At 45.8% G+C, this 19,565-nt stretch overlaps 1 protein-coding gene across 7 annotated transcripts in view; it reads right to left on the bottom strand.

The window, feature by feature from the left end:
* Nucleotides 1-3,573: 3,573 nt before the first annotated feature.
* The window catches only part of Kmt5b (lysine methyltransferase 5B), a 58,399-nt gene continuing 42,407 nt past the window's right edge, over nucleotides 3,574-19,565 (bottom strand). For 6 of the 7 annotated variants that reach the window (XM_026396405.2, XM_026396402.2, XM_026396404.2 and 3 more), the window contains exons 10-11: nucleotides 14,528-14,724; nucleotides 3,574-7,754 (exon numbers count right to left, since the gene is read on the bottom strand). In XM_026396405.2, the coding sequence (XP_026252190.2) occupies nucleotides 6,283-7,754; nucleotides 14,528-14,724 (1,669 nt within the window). In that variant the 3' untranslated portion in view covers nucleotides 3,574-6,282. Of the gene's footprint in view, nucleotides 7,755-13,884; nucleotides 14,196-14,527; nucleotides 14,725-19,565 lie in introns of those variants that run through there. The other variant, XM_026396409.2, reaches the window with a different exon arrangement.

The following is a 19,565-nucleotide window of genomic DNA, read 5'->3' as shown; positions in this document are numbered from 1 at the left end:
TTTCCTGGGCCAGCTCTGGCCCATTTGGGGCTGGCCAGTCCCAGCCGTCTGCTCACCCTCCGGCTTAGCCAGCAAGAGGAGGACAAGAAAGGGTTCCTTTACAGGACAGTTGCTCTGGAGAGGGGCCTCCCAGCCTCGTTGGCTGCTACCAGTCAGTTGCAAGATTCCCGGTTTCTGGTGTCCGGTTGCTTCCCGTCAGATTCTGCAGCACACGCGTCAGAGAGGGGGAAAACTAGGTGGCTTTGGAGTCACCAACTTTTGTACATAAAATGCTGCTTCCCATTCATGCCACGTAAGTTTCTAAGATGGGCGCGGGGTGAGAGAGAACAGCGCGAGGTCCCTTGGGGTGACATTCTCTCTCAGACGCCAACACCGGGCACTTTCGAACCCAACGCGGCTGGCTATTCCTCGGCGCTCTGGAGCACATTTGCGTCAGGTCGCTGTTACAACCGCGAGTCCAGCAGCTCGACCGCTGGAGGACACCTTGGATTTGCCTGCTGCCCGGGGCTGCTGGCCTTCTACCGGCTTCTTGCAGATAAGGACGGTCCGTCCTGTCCCAGGGCCGCACGGGCCGCGGCCTCCCACCGACCGGCTGAGCCGCGGGCGCCGCTCCCACCGCAGGGCTCGTGAGTGCGCGCGGCGCCCGCTTATCTGCGCACGACCTTTGCACACACTCCGCGGCCGCACTCGTGCAGGGAAAGCGGGTAAAGGGCGGCGAATCCTTTCGCCACTCAAGGGAACTTACGGCGACGCCCAGAGCGGCCCTCCCCGGGCTCTCCAGGTGCGGCTCCGGCAGAGCCCGGATCTGCTCCGGGATCGTGGGGCGCTGCGGTTCGCCCCGGTTCTCACCCACACAATATCCGGGCGCCCCACCTCCCCGCGTTGGTCGCCCACAGACCCAGGCGTCCGGCTGCCCGTCGCGGCATGGCCCCGGGGGCGCGTGCTCTCCGCCCCGCATCACCCAAGTGCCCGCCTCCGGAGGGCCATCGGCTTCAGACCAAAGTCCTACTCTCCCAGAACTGCGGCCACCTATTGTCAGGCCGTCTTCTCCAGGTCCCGTCCAGGACCTGAAGTCCCCAGAAAACGCAGCCTCTCCTAAACTCCAGAACCTGCCCTCTGCTGACTCCGCCCTCTCCATTGGCTGGTCCAATGACCGCTAGGCGGTTCCCTGGCCGCAGAGCGTCCCCAGGCCTCCTGCGTCCGCCTTCGCTTGCGGCCCACCCTGCTGGCAGGCTCCCCTACCCGGAGGGCGTGCACAGCTCCCGCCACCCGTCCCCAGCCAGCCTGAACTCCACCTCCACCTGCCTTCTGCTGCGACCCCACCTGGCCTGAGAGTGCTGCTGCCAACAGGTCCCCCTCCCGCCCACTGGGGCAACTCGGACACTGGCGAGTACTGCAGTGTGATGAGTAACTATGTCTTCAATGAATTGTACTAAGTTTCTGTGGTCAGCTTGCTTTCCCATTCTTGATTTCACATCTCCCTTGTGTGGCTCAAACCCAAACATCTGATGCTCGGATGGCCCGGCCTCCTGCTCCAGAGTGGATAGAACTCTTGCGAAAGCTGGCGCTGGGCTGGCTTCTCCGTCACACCGAATGCCTCTTCCTCTTGGAAGATGGATGACCACCACCACCCCCGGACTCCGAGTGACTCCTCACTGCCCTTCTCAGGAGCTCACCACCCCATGGAAGCTCTCTGGGGTTAAACTTGCTTTTCCTTTAAATAGTTAACCACCTTCTCTCTCTGCTGTCATCCCCTTTCCTCCATTCTTCCCAGCCAGTCTGGCTTCTCAAGTACTGCCCCAGCTGTGCCTTCAAGGTCCCCAAGGTCCAGTGGCCTTGGCACAACATTCTCTGCTGCCCCCAGCCTCCTGTGGCTTTAATTCAAACCCTGCCTCCCCAATCCCAAATACAAACATGTGCTCACACATACTGGAGAAATGTGACTAACTCCTGTCACCTGCTGGAGGTGGTGGTGCACTCCAGTAATACCTGCAACTCAGGAAGATGGGCTAGAGGATCGGGAGTTCAAAGCCAGCCTCAGCAAAAGTGAGGCACTAAGTAACTCAGTGAGACCCCGACTCTCAATAAAATAAAAACAGGTCTGGGGATGTGGCTCAGTTGGTCTAGTGCCCCTGAGTTCAATCCCAGGTACCAAAAAAAAAAAAAAAAAAAAAAAAGGTAGAGGAGCCCTGAGTTCCATGCCCAGCACTGCAAAAGAAACAAACCAAAAAGGCCAGCTCAGGGTCTCAGACCGGAGCCAGCCCTAAGCAGAATGTGAAGCACTGCTTCTCTGTGAGAACTGTGGGAGCACTCAACAGGGTTGGGACACCCCGCAAAGGATGGTTGCAGTCTAGGGCAGCTTAGCAGAATGGCACAGAATCTGGTAACAGCACTGTTCCAGAGTCATTTCTACAGGCCTGCAGGGTCTTCTGTCCAGATTGGCCACTTCCCAGCTGCTCCGTGAACACTTGTGAGCCTACTGTCCTGGGAGGATGTGAGTGGCAGGGGCACGGGAGGAGGGCAGCGTTGGCAGCATATCCCTTCCTGGTTCATCTGCCTCTACCTGCCAACCGTGCTCTCTTTCTGAAAAAGGCAGATTCGCCTGTGCTCTGGCTCATCCAGCAGCCAGCGCCAGCAGCACTCAAGTGCTTCAGGACATGGAGGGCGCAGGAAGCAGCCTTGTGCCCTTCCCTTGCAGCCTCTGCACCATCATCCTGGGGCTACAGAAGTACCCAAGGGTGGCAGCTGCTTGGCACCTTTTTTGGTGGCAGAGCACTTGACAGAATGTATACAGACATCTGGTATTTGAGAAACAGGTCACACAAGGGTTTTGGGCAGAATGCTGTGAGCTGGCTGCCACTAGCTACTGGAAAGCAGACTGAGCCGTCACGAGTGTGAGTGGTTAACAGGCAGGACACAGCCTTTTTCCAGATTGGGAACTCAGGCTTGGGTGAACATTCCAATCGATTAGCGAATGAGTGCTCACTTGCTTGCCAATGGGGTGAAGGATGTTCCTTCTAAACCTTAACTGGGGATAGGACCAAGTACACTGACTACTGACCCAGAATGGAGCTAGGCGCCAGGAGAGAGGGCTGCAGCCAGGCAGCATGTTCCCAACCATGAAGGTGTTGCCGAGCTGGCCAAATCCAGGGTTCCTGATTCCTGTGCCAGTCCTATTTCAAGTAGGTTTTGCAACAGTAAATGGGAGAAAAAGGGACTCAGGCCAGTTCGGGATCTGCTATTCCAGTAGAGAGAGAAAAAGCAAGCAATCAGAAGCTAGTAGTAACTGGGTTATAAAAGCCCTCAAATGTCATTTTGCTCCATTTGGAGGGCAAAGACTTCCGAGTCCCCAGGCTAGGAGGCTTCACAGGCTGGAAGCAGCCACCCTGCAGGGAATGGCTGCTTGCCCTCTTCTCCCTCCAGTGATCAGCACAGGCAAGGGTGCACCCTGGTCCATTCTGCTTCCCGGGAGCACTTCAGGGAAGTCACGGCTTTGACCTCTTCTTCTCAGATACAGTGAACACCGGCCACATTGTTTTAATTTCCGAATTTATTAAAATGATTAACCTCAATACTGCAAGTGCATGTACAAAATATTTGTAAAAAATGTTTTTAATGAAACGTTAAAGAACTTACCTCAAATGCTGAAAAAGTCCTTTTTCATTCTTTCAGTACAAGGAATACATTGTATCTCAAAAGTATTACAACTCAGCAAAACAATTTAAAACAGTAATTTGAAAAATGATTGAAAATTGAATACTTTACATATATTTCTATGATCATTTCCTAATTCTTACAATGCCAAAAACTTTGTACCAATCATTGCATAAGCTCAAGCTAAAAGTTTTATTGAATGTAACCTCTTCCAAACTGGTCAAAAGTGTGTGGCTTTTGTCTCCCACACAGTGACGTTCTACAGCAGGCTGAGAACAGTCCCGAGGCCCCTACCTTTAAAAACGGAAATTAGGGCGCCCTAGAAGGCATCCCAGCAGCCGCTGAGTGCTTGTGCATACCGACTCCTGAGAAGCAGTGACTCTCACCAAATGTCACTGCTCTGAGACCCACGGGGAGGTCAGCCTCAAAAGATGAGGCCATAATAAAGTTAAAACAAACATCATAAATAAGTTACTAAAATTAAGCTTCAACGTGGAGAAAAATGGGAAATGTGTTTTGTTACTTTTTCCTTAAGACTGAAATTCCTGAAATGGCTATTGTTGGTATTCAAAAAAACCTTTGAGGTTTAGTCTCTGAACCTCTTCAAAATACCCCAAGCAAAGGTGGGAATGAGAGGTGACCCACTGCCCGCCTGCTCCAGAGAACCCCTCTTCATCCTCCCGTGCGTGGTCCAGGCCTCACGCTTCTGTGCAGGGGCCCCATGAGGACTGGACAGTGTCTGGGGACAGGAGCTCGAGGCCATGTAGGACTGCCCTGCCTCAAGAGCTGCAGTGAGAAGGGGCATGTGTTGGGGGAGGTCCACGCCTGCTTCCAAATCAATCCCTGAGGATCAGCCTGACCGTGAGAAGCCAAGTTGGGACTGCACAGGAAGACCCGGGGCTCCAGGGGCAGCAGGAGCAAAGGCCTCTCAGGCTCCTCCACTTTCTATCTGCAACCTACTGGCACTAGTTTTGAGGAGCTTAATCTAAACAATGTCCCCTAAACGTGAAAAGCAGTGGGTATCAAGTAGAAACAGCAGTGAAGCACTGAGGTTTCCTCCACTGGACTTCTTGCTACCCGCAGATCCCTCTGAGTAGTTCAAGACATGGGCTACTTCTCTAGACACTACAAGAACCCCTAAGTTGACTTGACTCACCTGAAAGCACATGTACACATTTCCCAGGAAACAGAGATTTGCTGGTGTTAAACACCTGCTATAGACTTATATTCCCAAATTCTTTGATTTCTAAAATAATCCAGAAAAACGAAAGAGCCTGGTATTGAACATAAAATTAATAATCAAAAATTTGCTCATTAAGTTACTTAAAATTAATTTCTCTTCTCAAAGTGCTTGAAAAAACAAATCTGACTCCTTTTTGATTAACTGATAATATAATCAAAAAATCTTTGATATTTTAATAATAAACTAACATAAGCTGAGAACTCCCACTGAGGCAGTGCTTAAAACTATATATTTATAATTTCCTATTTTATTGGCATGAATATTTCTAAACTTAAAAACCTTCCTGGTAAGTTCTTTTAATTTCTTATGACAAAAATTTCTCACAACACACAAATATTTACAACATATACATTGTTTTCAGCTCTTTACATTGAATTCCAAAGACAAACATTTTTATAGGTTACCACAGAACAAAAGCTGTGACTCATGTTTTTATTTCATAAACTATTATAAGTTAAAGTGAATAGATTTTTTAATATTCCTTGTAGCATTTTACAAGTGCAACAGAAAACTTGAAGAACCAAATTAAGATAGCTGTAGTTCATTAGATAACGTTGCTTGTTGCCATCGCATGTTCACAGCAGAGTTTTGAAAAAATAAGCACCAATCATTCTTGCAAAGAACAATTTTATCTAAAAGGATTGAAAAGTGTTAAATACAAGGTCTTTAATTTACATGACAAGCAATAAATACGCTGTTTTGAAACGCATCCTGCACGCTGCTAACCTCATACATACAGTGTACTGAACAGTGAGCTGTCTTGAGTGTGATGGTATTTTTTTGTTTTGTAAAGAAACCAATTTGACTCCCGACTGATGGTTGGCTATGTTAACAGAGGCCACACACAGTACACCTGGGTCAGCAAACAGTGTGAAACTGACAAACTCCAAGGGGGAAACATCTAGCAAATATAAATCAAAAAGCCAAAGATCATTGCTGGTGATATTAGCATATACTTGAAAACCTTAATATGCTGCTACTATGATTTGTTTTAAATTATTGTTTAGTCATATATTAAAGAGCCAGCTGATGCTCTTAAAAGTTAAAAAAAAAAAAAAAAAGAAGTTGTGTAGCCACATTATTGTCTCAACGTCCTGTGTGGAAAGTTGCTATCACTGTACAATTTTGCTGGAGCCTTTATTTTACAATAGGGCTTCACCTCTAACTGAGAATTGCACATAAGAAGGCTATTTAAAAAGTACGATAAAAATTTGCACAAATCAGACTTAGGAAGAGTCAGTACGCTGTACACTTTCTACAATATTATGCCGATACGTGAAGAGACGATAGAAGTGCTGCCACTCAAATGGTTCAGTTGAGGAATAATTGACTGGAATTTTTATTTCTTTAAAGTAGTTATCCCAGGTCAAATTAAGACCAAGAGCTTATGCGTTAAGCCTTAAAGACTGATCTTCTCTTCTCCTTGAAGAAATGTCAATATCTATAGAGTCTTTCCCGACTATTAGCCTCAGTCGCTTAGCCGGAGGAAGAGGAATAAAATCATCTTCAAAGTCATCGTCATAGTCATCCTCCTCTTCGTCTCCCTCTGAAGAGGAGGAGTCATCTGTACTTTCCTCCTCATACTGACTGTAGTCATCCACTTCCATCTGGGACTCCAGGAGAGAGAGAGGATCACTACAGCACACCCCATTTTCATGAAGCCCCTCTGCATAGGGCCCTCTACTTTCCTCATCCCGTTTTAGCTGGATTTTTAATTTTGTAGAACTACTGCCTGATCCTGAGTTAAATCCATTATTAAGCTTTGCTACATAGAGATTATTATCATTTTCATGGTCTTTACTTAACTTGATGCTTATTTTGGAAGAATTCATCCCGTCATTCTCTTGGTCGTTTGTCTTGCTGCTGCTATCATGGCGCCTACGGAGAGTCAATTTGGGAATCCCAGAGTTATTTTCCAGGATTAGCTGGGCGTCATACCTTGTAATTCGCCGCTTCTTTTTGCTTTTAGCAGTTCTAAAGCCATCCTTCGCCCTGAAGCTGTCTGACGTGACGATCGAGCACCCGACAGGCGAGGGAGTGCAGTCTGTGTAGCTCACGGGCACCCCTGCCACACCGCTGGACTCACCCTGGTCAGAGTGGGGTGCCATCAAATCTGGCACATTGCTCTCCTGTCCAGGGCAGTCATGCACCGGGGTGGACTCTGCTATGTTTGCCAACTGCTTTACAAGTTTTCCTTGTCGCGATTTCTTTCTAGACACGCTTGGGTCACTCTTGTGACCTGGTGCTTCCCCCTTCTGTGCAGTCTCGCTAGCCAGTTCTTCCTGCACGTCGGGGGCTGGCTGCTCACCACTGTCTGGGCAAGGTTCTGCTGTGCCATTACAGCCATCCAGCGTATTTGGTTCTAGCTTGATGTCCGAGGCTTCCGGTGGGTTTGCTCTGGTCCTCGCCGAGCGCCTGGTTGTGTAGGTGCAGGGCGAGCTGTCCCCCTGCCAGTGAGCACCTCTCCCAGGATTCCGCCTGTGTTCTCTGGCCGCATGTCTAGTCAAGCACCCACTGGCAACTGCGGCTTGGACTGATCCCTCTGACTCCTGGTCTTTTCTAATGGGCAAATTCTTATACAGGACCACTTTAGGCTCTTTAAGTACTAAGTTCCCCATCTCGAGCTTTCTTGAACTATTCTTCTGCTCTAGTCGCTTGCAGTGATTCCTTAGCTTTATCTTTGAGAGTAAAGGCTTTGCAGGCTTTTTCAGTTTCTTTGGTACCCTGGAATTGTTCGTGTGAGTTAGCTTAGATGAGGTAGAGTTGGAGGAAGCGGGAATTCTGGACATGGACTGCCTGGTTAATGTTCTGCTCTTGCTGTTCTTTTTTACACCAACTGAAGATTTTCGGTTAGAAGCTGTAAGGTTTAAAAAAAAAAAAAGATGAAAAACAGCTGGGTAACACAGTAGTGCTTAACCAAACACTGCCCCACACCAGACCATCAGCTACAAAATATTTCCATTACATACACGTGGAAAACAGACCCTAGCTGATTCTGTCAGTACATGTGCCTTCCCCATGCTGCCTTCAAGTTCTCTTCTGAACTGATGGAGCAACTTGCTCATGTTCCAGGCAAGTGATTACAGTTGAAGAGCTCTCAGCACAGAGGACTCAGACTTCACTCTAAGCTTCTCCTTCATCTGCGGAGACACTGGTCCAAACTAAGCATTTCTTCTCCTCATTTAGTATTTTCTTTTTCACGGTACTTCAGAGGTGAGCTACAACCCCCAGTCTTTTTAATTTTTGAGACCGGATCTTGCTAAGTGGCTGAGTCTGGATTTGAACTTGAGATCTTCCTGCCTCAGCCTCCTGAGTCATTGGGATTAAGGCATGTGCTACCATGCCCAACAGAAGATTTGAAAAAAAGTAAGAATTATAGTTTTCTTTCACAAATTCTTCTTGAAATCATTTAAAATATGCTTCTAAAATTCACTACTCAATTACCCAAAGTAAGCATACTACTTGGCCAGTAATACAGACGAGTACTATATTGCTATAGGGCTCTAAGAGAAAAATTCTAACTTGACAGTTTCAAACAGGAAAGGTAGATCCCAAGAACCACAAATTGTCATTTCCAATAGACGTTTACTAAAAAAGGGCTACATATCCACAGTCGTTTGCTTGCTTCAGCTCTGTGAAGACTGGGAGAGAAGAGGGGGTGTGTGGCCTCAGAGGACCTGCAGAACCTGGGTGGCCTCATCCAATGGCAAGAAGCTAGCAGCAGCTGCCAGAAACACGCATTTAAGACAAGAGAGGGACCCACCTTCACTCCAAGACAGGGATACAGAAAGGCTGCCCTGGAGGTGATGCACCTAGGACCAGGTGACCCACAGGTGGGCTTTCAGGAGGCTCGCCCAGCACTCAGGCACCTTGCCACTGCTTCTCTGCTGCCGTTTTCCCTCTTTACTTACATTGTAGACTATTCTTCATGGGATTTTACGTCAGCCAATATTTCACTTACTCAATTCTCCCATCCCCCAGTCAAAAAGCCTCTCCCTGATCAAAACAACCCTTTGAAGATCATTCAGTGGGGAAGCTGTGACCAACCTCCATGTCGCCAGGGGTGAAACACTGTGGGCAATCTGAGCAGGGAGGCCAAGGGAGGACCAGGCTCCCCAGGGTGCCTGGGCAGCTGCCAACCCTTCTGCACAGCTGAACAAGAAAATCATCACTAGTTTTTCCTGAGAGGGGAACAAAAATGCCTAAGCACTCCAGAAATGATCTAATCACCAAGGCTCTATACTCAGAGGATGGCTCATAAATGCCTCAGTTACCCAGACTAGGAGAATCACAGTGCCAAGATCCACTGACTGAACTAAGAATAGCTCATCTGTGTGGGCTGCTACCAAGGAGGAAGCTTATTTTTAGATTAACAGGAGTAATGAGGTTTAGATACTAGTCAATTTGAGGATGCATTCTTCTTCTAAATACAAGGATATTTATGGAATTCTTTAGCAAAGAGGACAAGGTGGACGGAGCAGATGTGATGTCCACATACATACCAGTGTCCTGGTCATTTCCAGGAAGGCCTGCACCTGTTGACTTTCCTGGATGTGGCCATGAGGACCCCTTGCCTGTCTTACACCTCAAGACCTATATCCGAGATCAGCCTTTCTCAGCTTTTTGCTTCCTTTTGCCACTCCAGGCTCCTGTCATGCTCTACTCCGTGGTTGTACACACCACCTTCTCACCAGCGCCCTGTGCACGCTGGGCCCGCTTCTCGAAGACAGCCTGTGCCAACCGACACTTCCTGGTCATGAAACCCAGTGCGCACTTCTCAGACCTGCCTTTCTCTCTGAATAGGACACCAACTGTTCTCTCCTTCTCAGGACGTCATCTTTTCCTGGCCATTGGAGAGCGCACTGTTCTTTCCTTCTCAGGATGTCATCTTTTCCTGGCCACTGGAGAGCACACTCCTAGTTCTCCCGGTCTCTGGCACTTCTTCATCTTCCCAAGACCCTCATTCTTCAGATCTCTGGCATCCAGCCCCAAACACCAAACACTCTCTCCAGGTGACAGGAACCCACCTGCCCGTGGCTGTCACCTCCTATATGCCGACAGTCCCCTGATACCTTCTCTAGCCCAATCCTTTTCTAATGCCAGACTCCAGTAGCCAAGTGCCGATTGAGGCTTCTCGCAAGTCCTTCGCTGTGCCTGTGTCCAGCTCACCAGACTCAGGCAGTTTCTCCATCTGAGCGCCATCACGTCACAACACGACACACCACTTGTCCAAGTGCCCATGTGGGATGCTGGAGGTGTCCAAGACTCTTCCTTCCTTCACCACCTCAGCTAGTCATCCAGCCATACTGCGGAGACCACCCTGCAATCTCACAGAACCTGCTGCCTAAACCTACATGCTCTCTGTCTCCTGTTGTCTTCCCAACAGCCCATTCTCCCCCACGCAGTCAGAATAGTTTCCCCATTATCTCAGGTCACTTTCAGTTTTAACCTAATGCCCTGAGAATCAAGTCCAAAATGCTAGACTCTGGTCACAGATCATCTTCTCACCTTCGGCAACCATGATGACCAAGTCCTCCACCTGTGCATGCACGTGGATGAAAGGCCCCTGATTTGAATAGGCTCCACTGGGCCAACTTCTCACTCCCCGCTGATCCTCAGCTCGGGCAGTGCCTCCTGCAAGGAGCTCCTGTGACTTCTTCTTAGAACCAACCTGTGGTGCCCTTGTGTTGTCACAGCACCCAAAGACTTTGCTTACTCAGCACTTAATCTAATTCACTAGATGATCCCACCTTAAGGTGAGTTTGAGTCTAGGCTCTCCCCAGTCCATCCTTCCTTCCAAGAAGTCCAGTGCTGGCCGCAGTGCCAGCCGCTGACAAATCACCTCATTTGTGATCCAGGCTGAGCACAAACAGACTGCATTTGGCGGCACACAGGATTTCAAGACTTCTCTTACATATTTGTGCACGTATCAGTGTGTTCTTATTTGAAAAGCATTATCTCATCACAAGTCCGGTCAAATGGTAAGCTCATCAAGTCAGACTAAAAAGACACACATAAGCTAGGCAAGAGGAATGTGAGAGATGTGACTAAGATGCAAGTCCAGAGTCCTTCACTGTCCAAAAAGTGCTACCATGTCCTTGAAGGGGTTGGGAATTTCAGTGATAGTAAGGCTAGAAGAGGAGGGCTGTCCACAATGACACAATAAAAAAGTCAAGTCTTTTTAAAAAGAATGTCAACAGAGTAAGGACTCTGACATCAGTGGAGATGAGGCGTACTTTCAGTTACCCTTGCTCTGTCCTGACTTCTCCTGTGGGGTTTTCTTTCTCCAGTGACCTGGAAATCCCCCAAGTGCATATACTTGGACAGCAGTTTTAGGTGGAGGTACACATTCTTTTCAGCAATTACTATGTGCTAGGTGTTGTGCAAACAGGTCCACTGGGACCTGAAGTAAGTGACATCACACGTCTGTGAAAGCCAGGCTGTCAGTGATGAGTAACCTAAAGCTAGCCATTACCAAATGGCAGAAGGTGGGACTTGAACCTATCTGGGTGAGGTGGTGCATGCTTGTAATCCCAGCAAGTTTGAAGACTGAGGCAGAAGGATCCCAAGTTCAAGGCCAGCATGGGTAGCTGAGAGAGACCTATCTCAAAACAAAATGGGCTGAGGGTATAGCTCAGCGATAGAGCACCTCTAGGTTCAATTCTCAGTACAAAAAAAAAAAAAATTAAAAAAGATGGTGAGTTCCTAATCAGTTGTGCTGCCTATAAGGTCTACTGCAGAATTATTATTGTGTCAGTCCCGACTGATGGGCAAAGGACATGGCTCTCATAGTAATTTCAAGGGGCCATCAAAATTATAAGGCAGTATGGCGTCCCTACAGCCAGATGGAAGAGTTGCAGAAGGACAGCTGAGCTTTCCTGAGTCCTCAGGCTGCTCTAGAGACACTACTATCTGCAACACAACATGCTATGAGGGTCACGCTCAGTTCAGCATCAGCAGAGCCTGAGAACCCAGACAACCCCAGAGGACTCTAAAGGCCTTAGTCTCTGTGAGCTTGCTAAGCACAAGCAGCTCTCGTCAACCTGTCGGCCTCGTGCTGGACAGGACGTGGAAGCAGCCCACAGGCTCAGTGCCAGGAGCAGGCAGCCCAATCTCCACGTCTGTGACCACTGCTCCTTAGTTAGGATAAACTGATTCCACTGGCCTCATCTTCTGGGTCCTGTGCTGACTGGTGACACTGGCAGTGGCTGTGTCCACACCTTCAGGCACGCTCTTGAGAGCCTGTATCACAATACTAACTACAGGAAGCTCCCCAAGCAGCAAGGCACCCAGGCCTGAAAAACCAGAATACTCTTAATAACAACTCTGCCATTCAGATTGGTAGACTGAGTTTGTGAAAATAGATTTCTTCTTGTTTCCACTCCTGGATGCTAAAGCGGAAAGTGAGGCTGGAGTTCTGAAGACACCTTCCAAAAAAAAGAACCTGCAAGGAAGGGAGGTTCCGAATAGGTGGAAATGTTTCTTTGTACATGCTGTTCAAAGAAAAGAGTTCCTCTCTCAGCTGCTAAATCCTACATGAAGTGCGAGATAAAGACGGGCGGGCAGGCGGGCAGGCAGGCAGGCAGGCAGGCAGAGAGACAGCATCCACACCTATGCAGCCACACGCCTAGCTCCCTGGGAAGAGAGCTCTGGCAGCTCTGGCTCTTCTCCAGTCAGTTTCAAAAAGTTGTTCTTTTTAAAGGGTCTGGTTGAGAGATAAACACCAAAAGAATATAGCCTAAAGGGATACGTATAATTCAAGGGACAGTGGCCTCAGAGATAGCTGAAGTCTGGGCTCCCTCAAGCACTGGACGATGTCTGTCCACTCTACTGTGCCCTCAAGTCAGCCACACCAGCCCTCAGGTTATTCCAAAGTCATGCTGCGGAAAGGCAACTTGGGCAAAGCAAGCACCCCAGAGTAAGCAGCCACTGCTGAGGTTAGCTCAAAGGCATCTTGTTCCCTCTAAACTTGAGAAAATGAAGTGTCTAGTCTGCTCTGTTTTTTTGTGCATTTGTCTTGGAGCTAAAGCACAGCTCCCCGAGCTAGGGGACCAGGTCTCATACATCCTTGTCTCTCTCCAACAACTAGCAGGCTTTTAGTAAGTGTCTGATTTAGTAATAAACATTTTCTAGATGGTTATCTATTAATACACCCAACACCTTCCCAAAACTATTCATACTTTTATCTTTTCAGCCAAGTGGTGTACTGAGTGCAGGGTCTACATACTAGTAACAAGGCTCATGCACAGAAGCAGATAGTTCCACACCTTGCAGGGCCATTCCCTGCAGGCGGCTCTGTGGCTGTCTCCAGGTGCAGATGGCAGCATGCACCCCTGTGTTTTCGTGTGAGGGTCTATCACATGGGGTCTCCAGTTTCACCAAGGAACCAGACTCAGAAAGTGAAGGTTCATTACGCTGCATTTATTTTTGAATCAACAGTCAACAGTGAATGATCAACTAACTCCTCTTTTTGCTCACTTTGAACATTATCTAAAAAGTCTGGACCAGAACTATACTGTTACTTTTACACTACAGAGGTCACACCTGGCCTCTGACTCCCAGCAGCAGGTAGATTCAGGAATCCGTGGCAGTGACATTCAATTCACCTCTTTCTTCAGGGTTTTCTGTCTGGGAGGGAGCAGCCGAGGCGTGGGAGAGCCTAAGATACCCAGCACCTGAGGGGTTTCCTAAGTGCTTGCAAGTCGTACTGACATTAAGATGCCAGCACAGGAGACTTTGGGGACCACCAAGTCAAACCTTTCCAGTAGCCATCTCTGTCAGAGACAAGGCAGGCCAAAGAGCCCACCACTGCAGTGGCACCTAGAGAACACAGGTGTTACCCAGATGATGACAGCAGTGTCATGTTCCAGCACTTCAGAGCTCCTCACACGTCGTACTGTCCTCCACCCGTTTAGGTTTTCTTTTCTTCCTTTTCTTTTTGTTTGTTCTTCATACCCTTTTTCCAGCTTCTATCAGATCTTGCTCCCCAAAACAACTGGTTTTCAAAGCTTGCTTCTCTCTCTTTCCATCTCTCTTCCTACTTTCTGTGGCGTGAACCCAACGTGCCACAACATGGCCACATCCGAGTGCTCCTCGGGCATGATTCTGAGTCTATTCTGGTGGTTTGGTGAATTGAGTCAGTTCGTTTTGAAAAAGATAAATGAGTAGTAAAAAGGTGGAAGCCTTGAGGCCAGAAGCTAGGAACTCCCAAGTCCATCACCTGTTCCTAACAGACTGCTGGACACTGGACACACGTGAGCCTGTACAATTTACCCGGTCCCTTGTCTTCTTGCAGGGCCTAACGACACCAATAGGACAGAGTCACTAACACTTTGAAAATGTTTTCCTCAAACACATGATGATCCTGGAATATATGATGAGGAATTCAATATCCAGTTACCAAGTATTCAAAAGAACCGTCTAGAGTACAGTACTGAATCTGGAGGTGGGCACAACTGTGCTCTGTACTCAAACCATTTCTAGAACCTTGCAGGGCTGCTGAAGCTCATGAGTCCCAGTTTCTCTCAATATTTAGAGGTTCGAAACTAATGAAGCATGCTTTAGAAAGCAAATTTTGTGAAAATACTTAAAAAAAAAAAAAAGGCATCTTATCAAATCTCCCTTACTTACTTGCATTGTTTTTTTCCTGAGTGGTATCTGCATCAGTGTTAGAGCTGACAGACTGACTGTCTGAGTTTTTGCTGCTGTCACCTAACTTTTTAAGCCTATTTAAGCGTTTATCTGTTTCTCTGAGTCCATATTTGCTATTGATAACAGGAGCAGGCGCAGGCAGTCCCACTCTGGATTTGAAAGCACCAGTTCCTCGTCTGTAAGAGAAAACAGCACAAGTTCAGTGAATGGAGTGCACGAATTCACAGCGGGCCTGGCTGCAGGGAGCACCTGGCCATGTGGGCTCAATGGTGAGACCTGATGAGGCTTTGACCACCACTGGATAAGTGCCAAGTCCAGGAGTCTCATTAGGTAACTAATAAAATTAACATTAAAAACTCTATGCTTATCAGAACAAAAATCACTTGTTGTGACTGTTATCAATCGACTGCAAATTGCCTACTATGAAAATCTAATAGACTTTTGTGTAGACTAAAATGTTAATTTTAACTTTGCTATGTGCCACTTAGCACTACATTAACTGAATGTTAAGAATTCGGAAATTTTTAAAAAGCACAGAATTTCCATAAATTAAGTCAATGCCTAGAACTTAGATGTTATATATGCACACAAATTATGACTGAAATTCTATGTAAAAAGGTGAGGGTATTATTAGTGAATATCTGTCTCTTGGAAGAATAAAAACAGTTAAGTAGTTCCCTTAAATTATCAAATTAATATGAACAATCATAATTAAATTAATAAACTGTTACTAAATTAAAGACATTTAAAAGACTTAACTTTAACCAGTGGACACCTTTCCTCAACATATTTATATGATTCTTCTGCAATAAATGCATGTGGTTGGTAGGAGTCCCCCTAACTGCCTGAATCTGGTTGTGCAAATCTTTGCTTAGTCAGTATATCAAGGGCAAGTCTCTACTCAGTTCTATTATGAATTAACAATGTTAAACAGAAGACTACATGTGGTATCAAAAAAAAAAAAAAAAAAAGAGAAAATTCTTTGGCCAAAATCATTTTGCCCTTTTGTGGCCTTACCTTGTCAATAGAATGTCATATAATATAGCTTCTGAACTTGTGACAAAATTGTGTTGCAGTGACACACACCTGTAATTCCAGCAAATCAGGAGGCTAAGACATGAGGATCACAAGTTTGAGGCCAGCCTCAGCAACATAGTGAGGCCCTAAGGACTTAGTAAGACCCTGTCTCAAAAAACAAACATTAAAAAAGGGCTGGGGACGTAGCTTAGTGGTTAAGCAACAATTCCTGGGGTGGGGGGATGGGGAGGAATGCCCCCCATCAAGTGAGCACTGCTAACTGTCCTCTGAAAGTCCCATGTGACCGATGCATTTCTTCCAGAATTTGGATGAAGGAAAAAAACCAATATTCCTCCCCCAAAGAAGTAGTGTGTTTTACTTTTGCTAAGGGACAATATACATTTTATTTCTCTTCTTGTCCCCTGGCCCTAAGTACTGGGAAAGCAGATTTGAACCTAACATAGTTGTTGTTTTTGGTAAGTAAAGGTTAGCATTCTTATTAGGATTTAAAATCCACTTTAGAAAGCAATTTTGACTAACGCTATTGTAAAAACAACTAAAAATTGATTGTAAAATTGCCTCAATTATTTTTTCAAAAGTGGGATAGAAATCACTGTAAAAAGTTCCAGGTGGGCTGTGGTCATAGCTCAGTGGTAGAGTGCTTGCCCTGCATGTGTGAGGCACTGGGTTCGACTCTCAGCACCACATATAAACAAATAAAGGTTCACTGACAACTTTAAAAAATCATTAAAAAGAAAGAAAAACCTTCACCAGAGTAGCAACCAGGCCCACGCCACTTCATCCTAAGACACATTTAGAATGCATGTGTGTGAAGCCCTAAAGGCTCAGTCCATAGCAACTGAAAAAGAAATTATCTTTAGACACTCCATGATTTTGATTTTTTTCTAAACCATAACTTGCTAATATTTTTAGTTCATGACTAGAAAGAGACTAAGACATGAAAAGACTTAAAAGTACACTTGAGTGCTGGGATTGTGGCTCAGTGATGGAGGGCTTTGCCTCGCATGTGTGAGACTTTGGGTTCGATCCTCAGCACCACATAAAAATAAACAAACAAAATAAAGATATTGTGCCCATGTGTGTGTATATATATATATATATATATATATATATAAAGTACACTTCAACACAAATGCTAATGGCCATGAATTGCTAGAACCTTAGGGAAAGGAATCTGGCAGTGTGTATTAAAGAGGCAAACCCTGTCCCTGGTGGTCCCACATTGGGGAAGAATCCATCCTGTAGAAATAAGAGCAGCTGTAAATAATGATTTGGTTTCCAGGATATATAACAGGTGCAGTGATGCACGCCCATAATGGGACTCAGGAAGCTGAGGCAGGAGGATCTCAAGTACCAGGCCAGCCTTGGCAACTCAGTGAGATCCTGCCTCAAAATAAAAAATAAAAAAGAATTGGGGATGTAGCTCAACGTTGGAGTGCCCCAGGTTCAATCCCCAGTTCCACACACCCACACCTACCCACCAACCCAAATAAACAAACAAAAGAGAGTGAAGTATAACACAATAGCAATAATAAGCAGCATTGGAACTTCTGAAATTAGTTTTTTTTTTTTTTAACAGTAAAACTTTCACACTCATTTGTATTCTACAATCTTACTTCTTTTTAACTTATGAAATCATGCTTGCTGCAACAAGTAAGGCAATCCGAGGCTGTCCACAAAGCAAAGGGGAGCAGCCTCCTAGGCACCCCAGCAGCACCACCCTCTCACTCCTCCACTCCTTTCCTGTCCTACACAACTCTTTATATCACTGCTGCTTTTCAAGCCAACAAAACCAAAATATCTGAATATTAAAAAATATTTTACCTGGGGCTAAGGCTGTATGTAGCTCAGTGGTAGAGCACTCGCCTAGCATACATGAGGCTCTGGGTTCGATTCTCAGCACCACATAAACATAAACTATTGTGGGGCTGGGGATGTGGCTCAAGCGGTAGCGCGCTCGCCTGGCATGCATGCGGTCCTGGGTTCTATCCTCAGCACCACATACAAACATTGTGTCCGCCGAGAACTAAAAAATAAATATTAAAAAAAATTCTCTCTTCTCTTTCTCTTTAAAAAATAAATAAATAAATAAATAAACTATTGTGTCCACCTAAAAAACTAAAAATTAAAAAAAAAGTCTAAAAAATTTTATCATTACATCAATCACGGACAAATCTGCACTGAGCATACAGGTTTTGGGTTTTTTCTTTTGTGTGTGCCAGGTAGGCACCTCACGCATGCCAGGTAGGCATCGTCCCAGTAAGTGGCACCCTGGCCCTGGTGGCGTACTTTGAAGGCTGCATATTTTCATTAATATTCCAGGATTTATTCAATAATTCCTCAGAGATGATCAATGAAACTGTTTTAAATATTCTTTCTTATGCAAATACTGCTGCTACTATTCTTGGAAACCAAATCCCTACCCATGGGTGCTCCTACTTCTCAGGCTGAGTTCCTCCTGAACAAGGGACCGCCAGGGACAAGGTTTGCCTCTTCTTAATACACACTGCCAGAGTACTTTCCCCAAGGGTCCCAGCAACTCATGGCCCTACTAGCACCATCTAGGTACCTGTTTCTTCACATCCTCACTAGGGGTACATTTTGTTTCTTGAATTTTCCCAATTTATTGAGGGAAAATGAATACCTAGTTTATACTAATTTCCTTGCTTGTGGCCATCTCTTTCTGTGCAGAACCTCTTCTTCCTTTACCTTTTTCCCATCAGACTTTCTTTCCTTGGGAGATGCTTTTTGTTGTTAGGATTTTAACTTTTTGCCACATAAATATTTTATTTTCCTTCAGTAAATCATACAGCATGGACTTTATTTTGGCCATTCAAACATCTTTGGATTCCTCATTTCTTGCCTTACTGTCTTCAAGAAGACCTTCATTGTGCTCTCCTAAATTGTTTTTCTAGTATTTTTATATTGTATTATTTAAATTTTAGATTCTAATACAATAGGAATTTATTACATATATGATGTGTTATGGCTTGATTTCGGCCCCCAAGAAGTATATTAAATCAGACTAACATTATCTATAAAATAATTGTTTCCCAATATATGTTAAGATCTCAATCTATACTTGCCTCCATTTCAGGACTCCATCCATGTTCTCTTATTTGTCCATTTCTGAGCCATCATAATCAAGTTTGATTATAATAATTATTACTTTTTAAAAAATTTTTTATTAGACATTGATGGACCTTTATTTTATTTGTTTATTTGTATATGGTGCTAAGAATTGAACCCAGTGCCTGACACGTGCAAGGCAAGTGCTCCACCACTGAGCCACACCCTGGCCCTTTCTATTTTATTCTTAGACAAGCTTTAGCTACATTGCCCAGGCTGGCTTCAAACTTCTGACCCTCCTGCTGGGCTTCCCAAGTACAGGTGTACTGAATTACAGGTCAAGGTCACCATGCCCAGCTTCCCCTACCCTCACATGCCAGTTCTTTTTTTTTTTTAGCTTTCAAAAAACACGTTCATATCAGCTTTAAAATAATTTTGACCAATTCCAAAAGCAAAATGCTTAAAGTCCCAAACAATTTATATACTAAATAAGGAAGGAGTAATATTCTTAAAAATTTTAAGTCTTTATAGATAAGATCAGAGTTCTCTCTCCCTTTGGTACCAGGGGAGCTTAACCGCTGAGCCACATTCCCCAATCCATTTTTTTTATATCTATATTTTTTTGAGACAGGGTCTCATTGAGCTGCTGGCTGGTTCTGAACTTGCGATCCTCCTGCCTCAGCTTCCTGAGCTGCTGGGGTCACAGACGTGCAGCACTGTGCCTGGCATTCCTTTTCCCCCTGTGGTAATGGGGATTGAACTTGGGACACTTTACCCCTGAGCTATGTTCCCAGCTGTGTTTATTTTTTATTTCAAGATGAAGTCTCACCAAGTTGCTGAGGAATCCTCCTGCCTCAGCCTCCTGGGTCACTGGGATCACAGGCATGTGCCCCTGCACCTGGCTCACAGC

This window comes from Urocitellus parryii, chromosome 4 (assembly GCF_045843805.1).
Source record: "Urocitellus parryii isolate mUroPar1 chromosome 4, mUroPar1.hap1, whole genome shotgun sequence".
NCBI classification, from domain to species: domain Eukaryota; kingdom Metazoa; phylum Chordata; class Mammalia; order Rodentia; family Sciuridae; genus Urocitellus; species Urocitellus parryii.
Note: the sequence above shows the minus strand (reverse complement) of the source record. Positions and strands in the feature narration are given on the sequence as shown.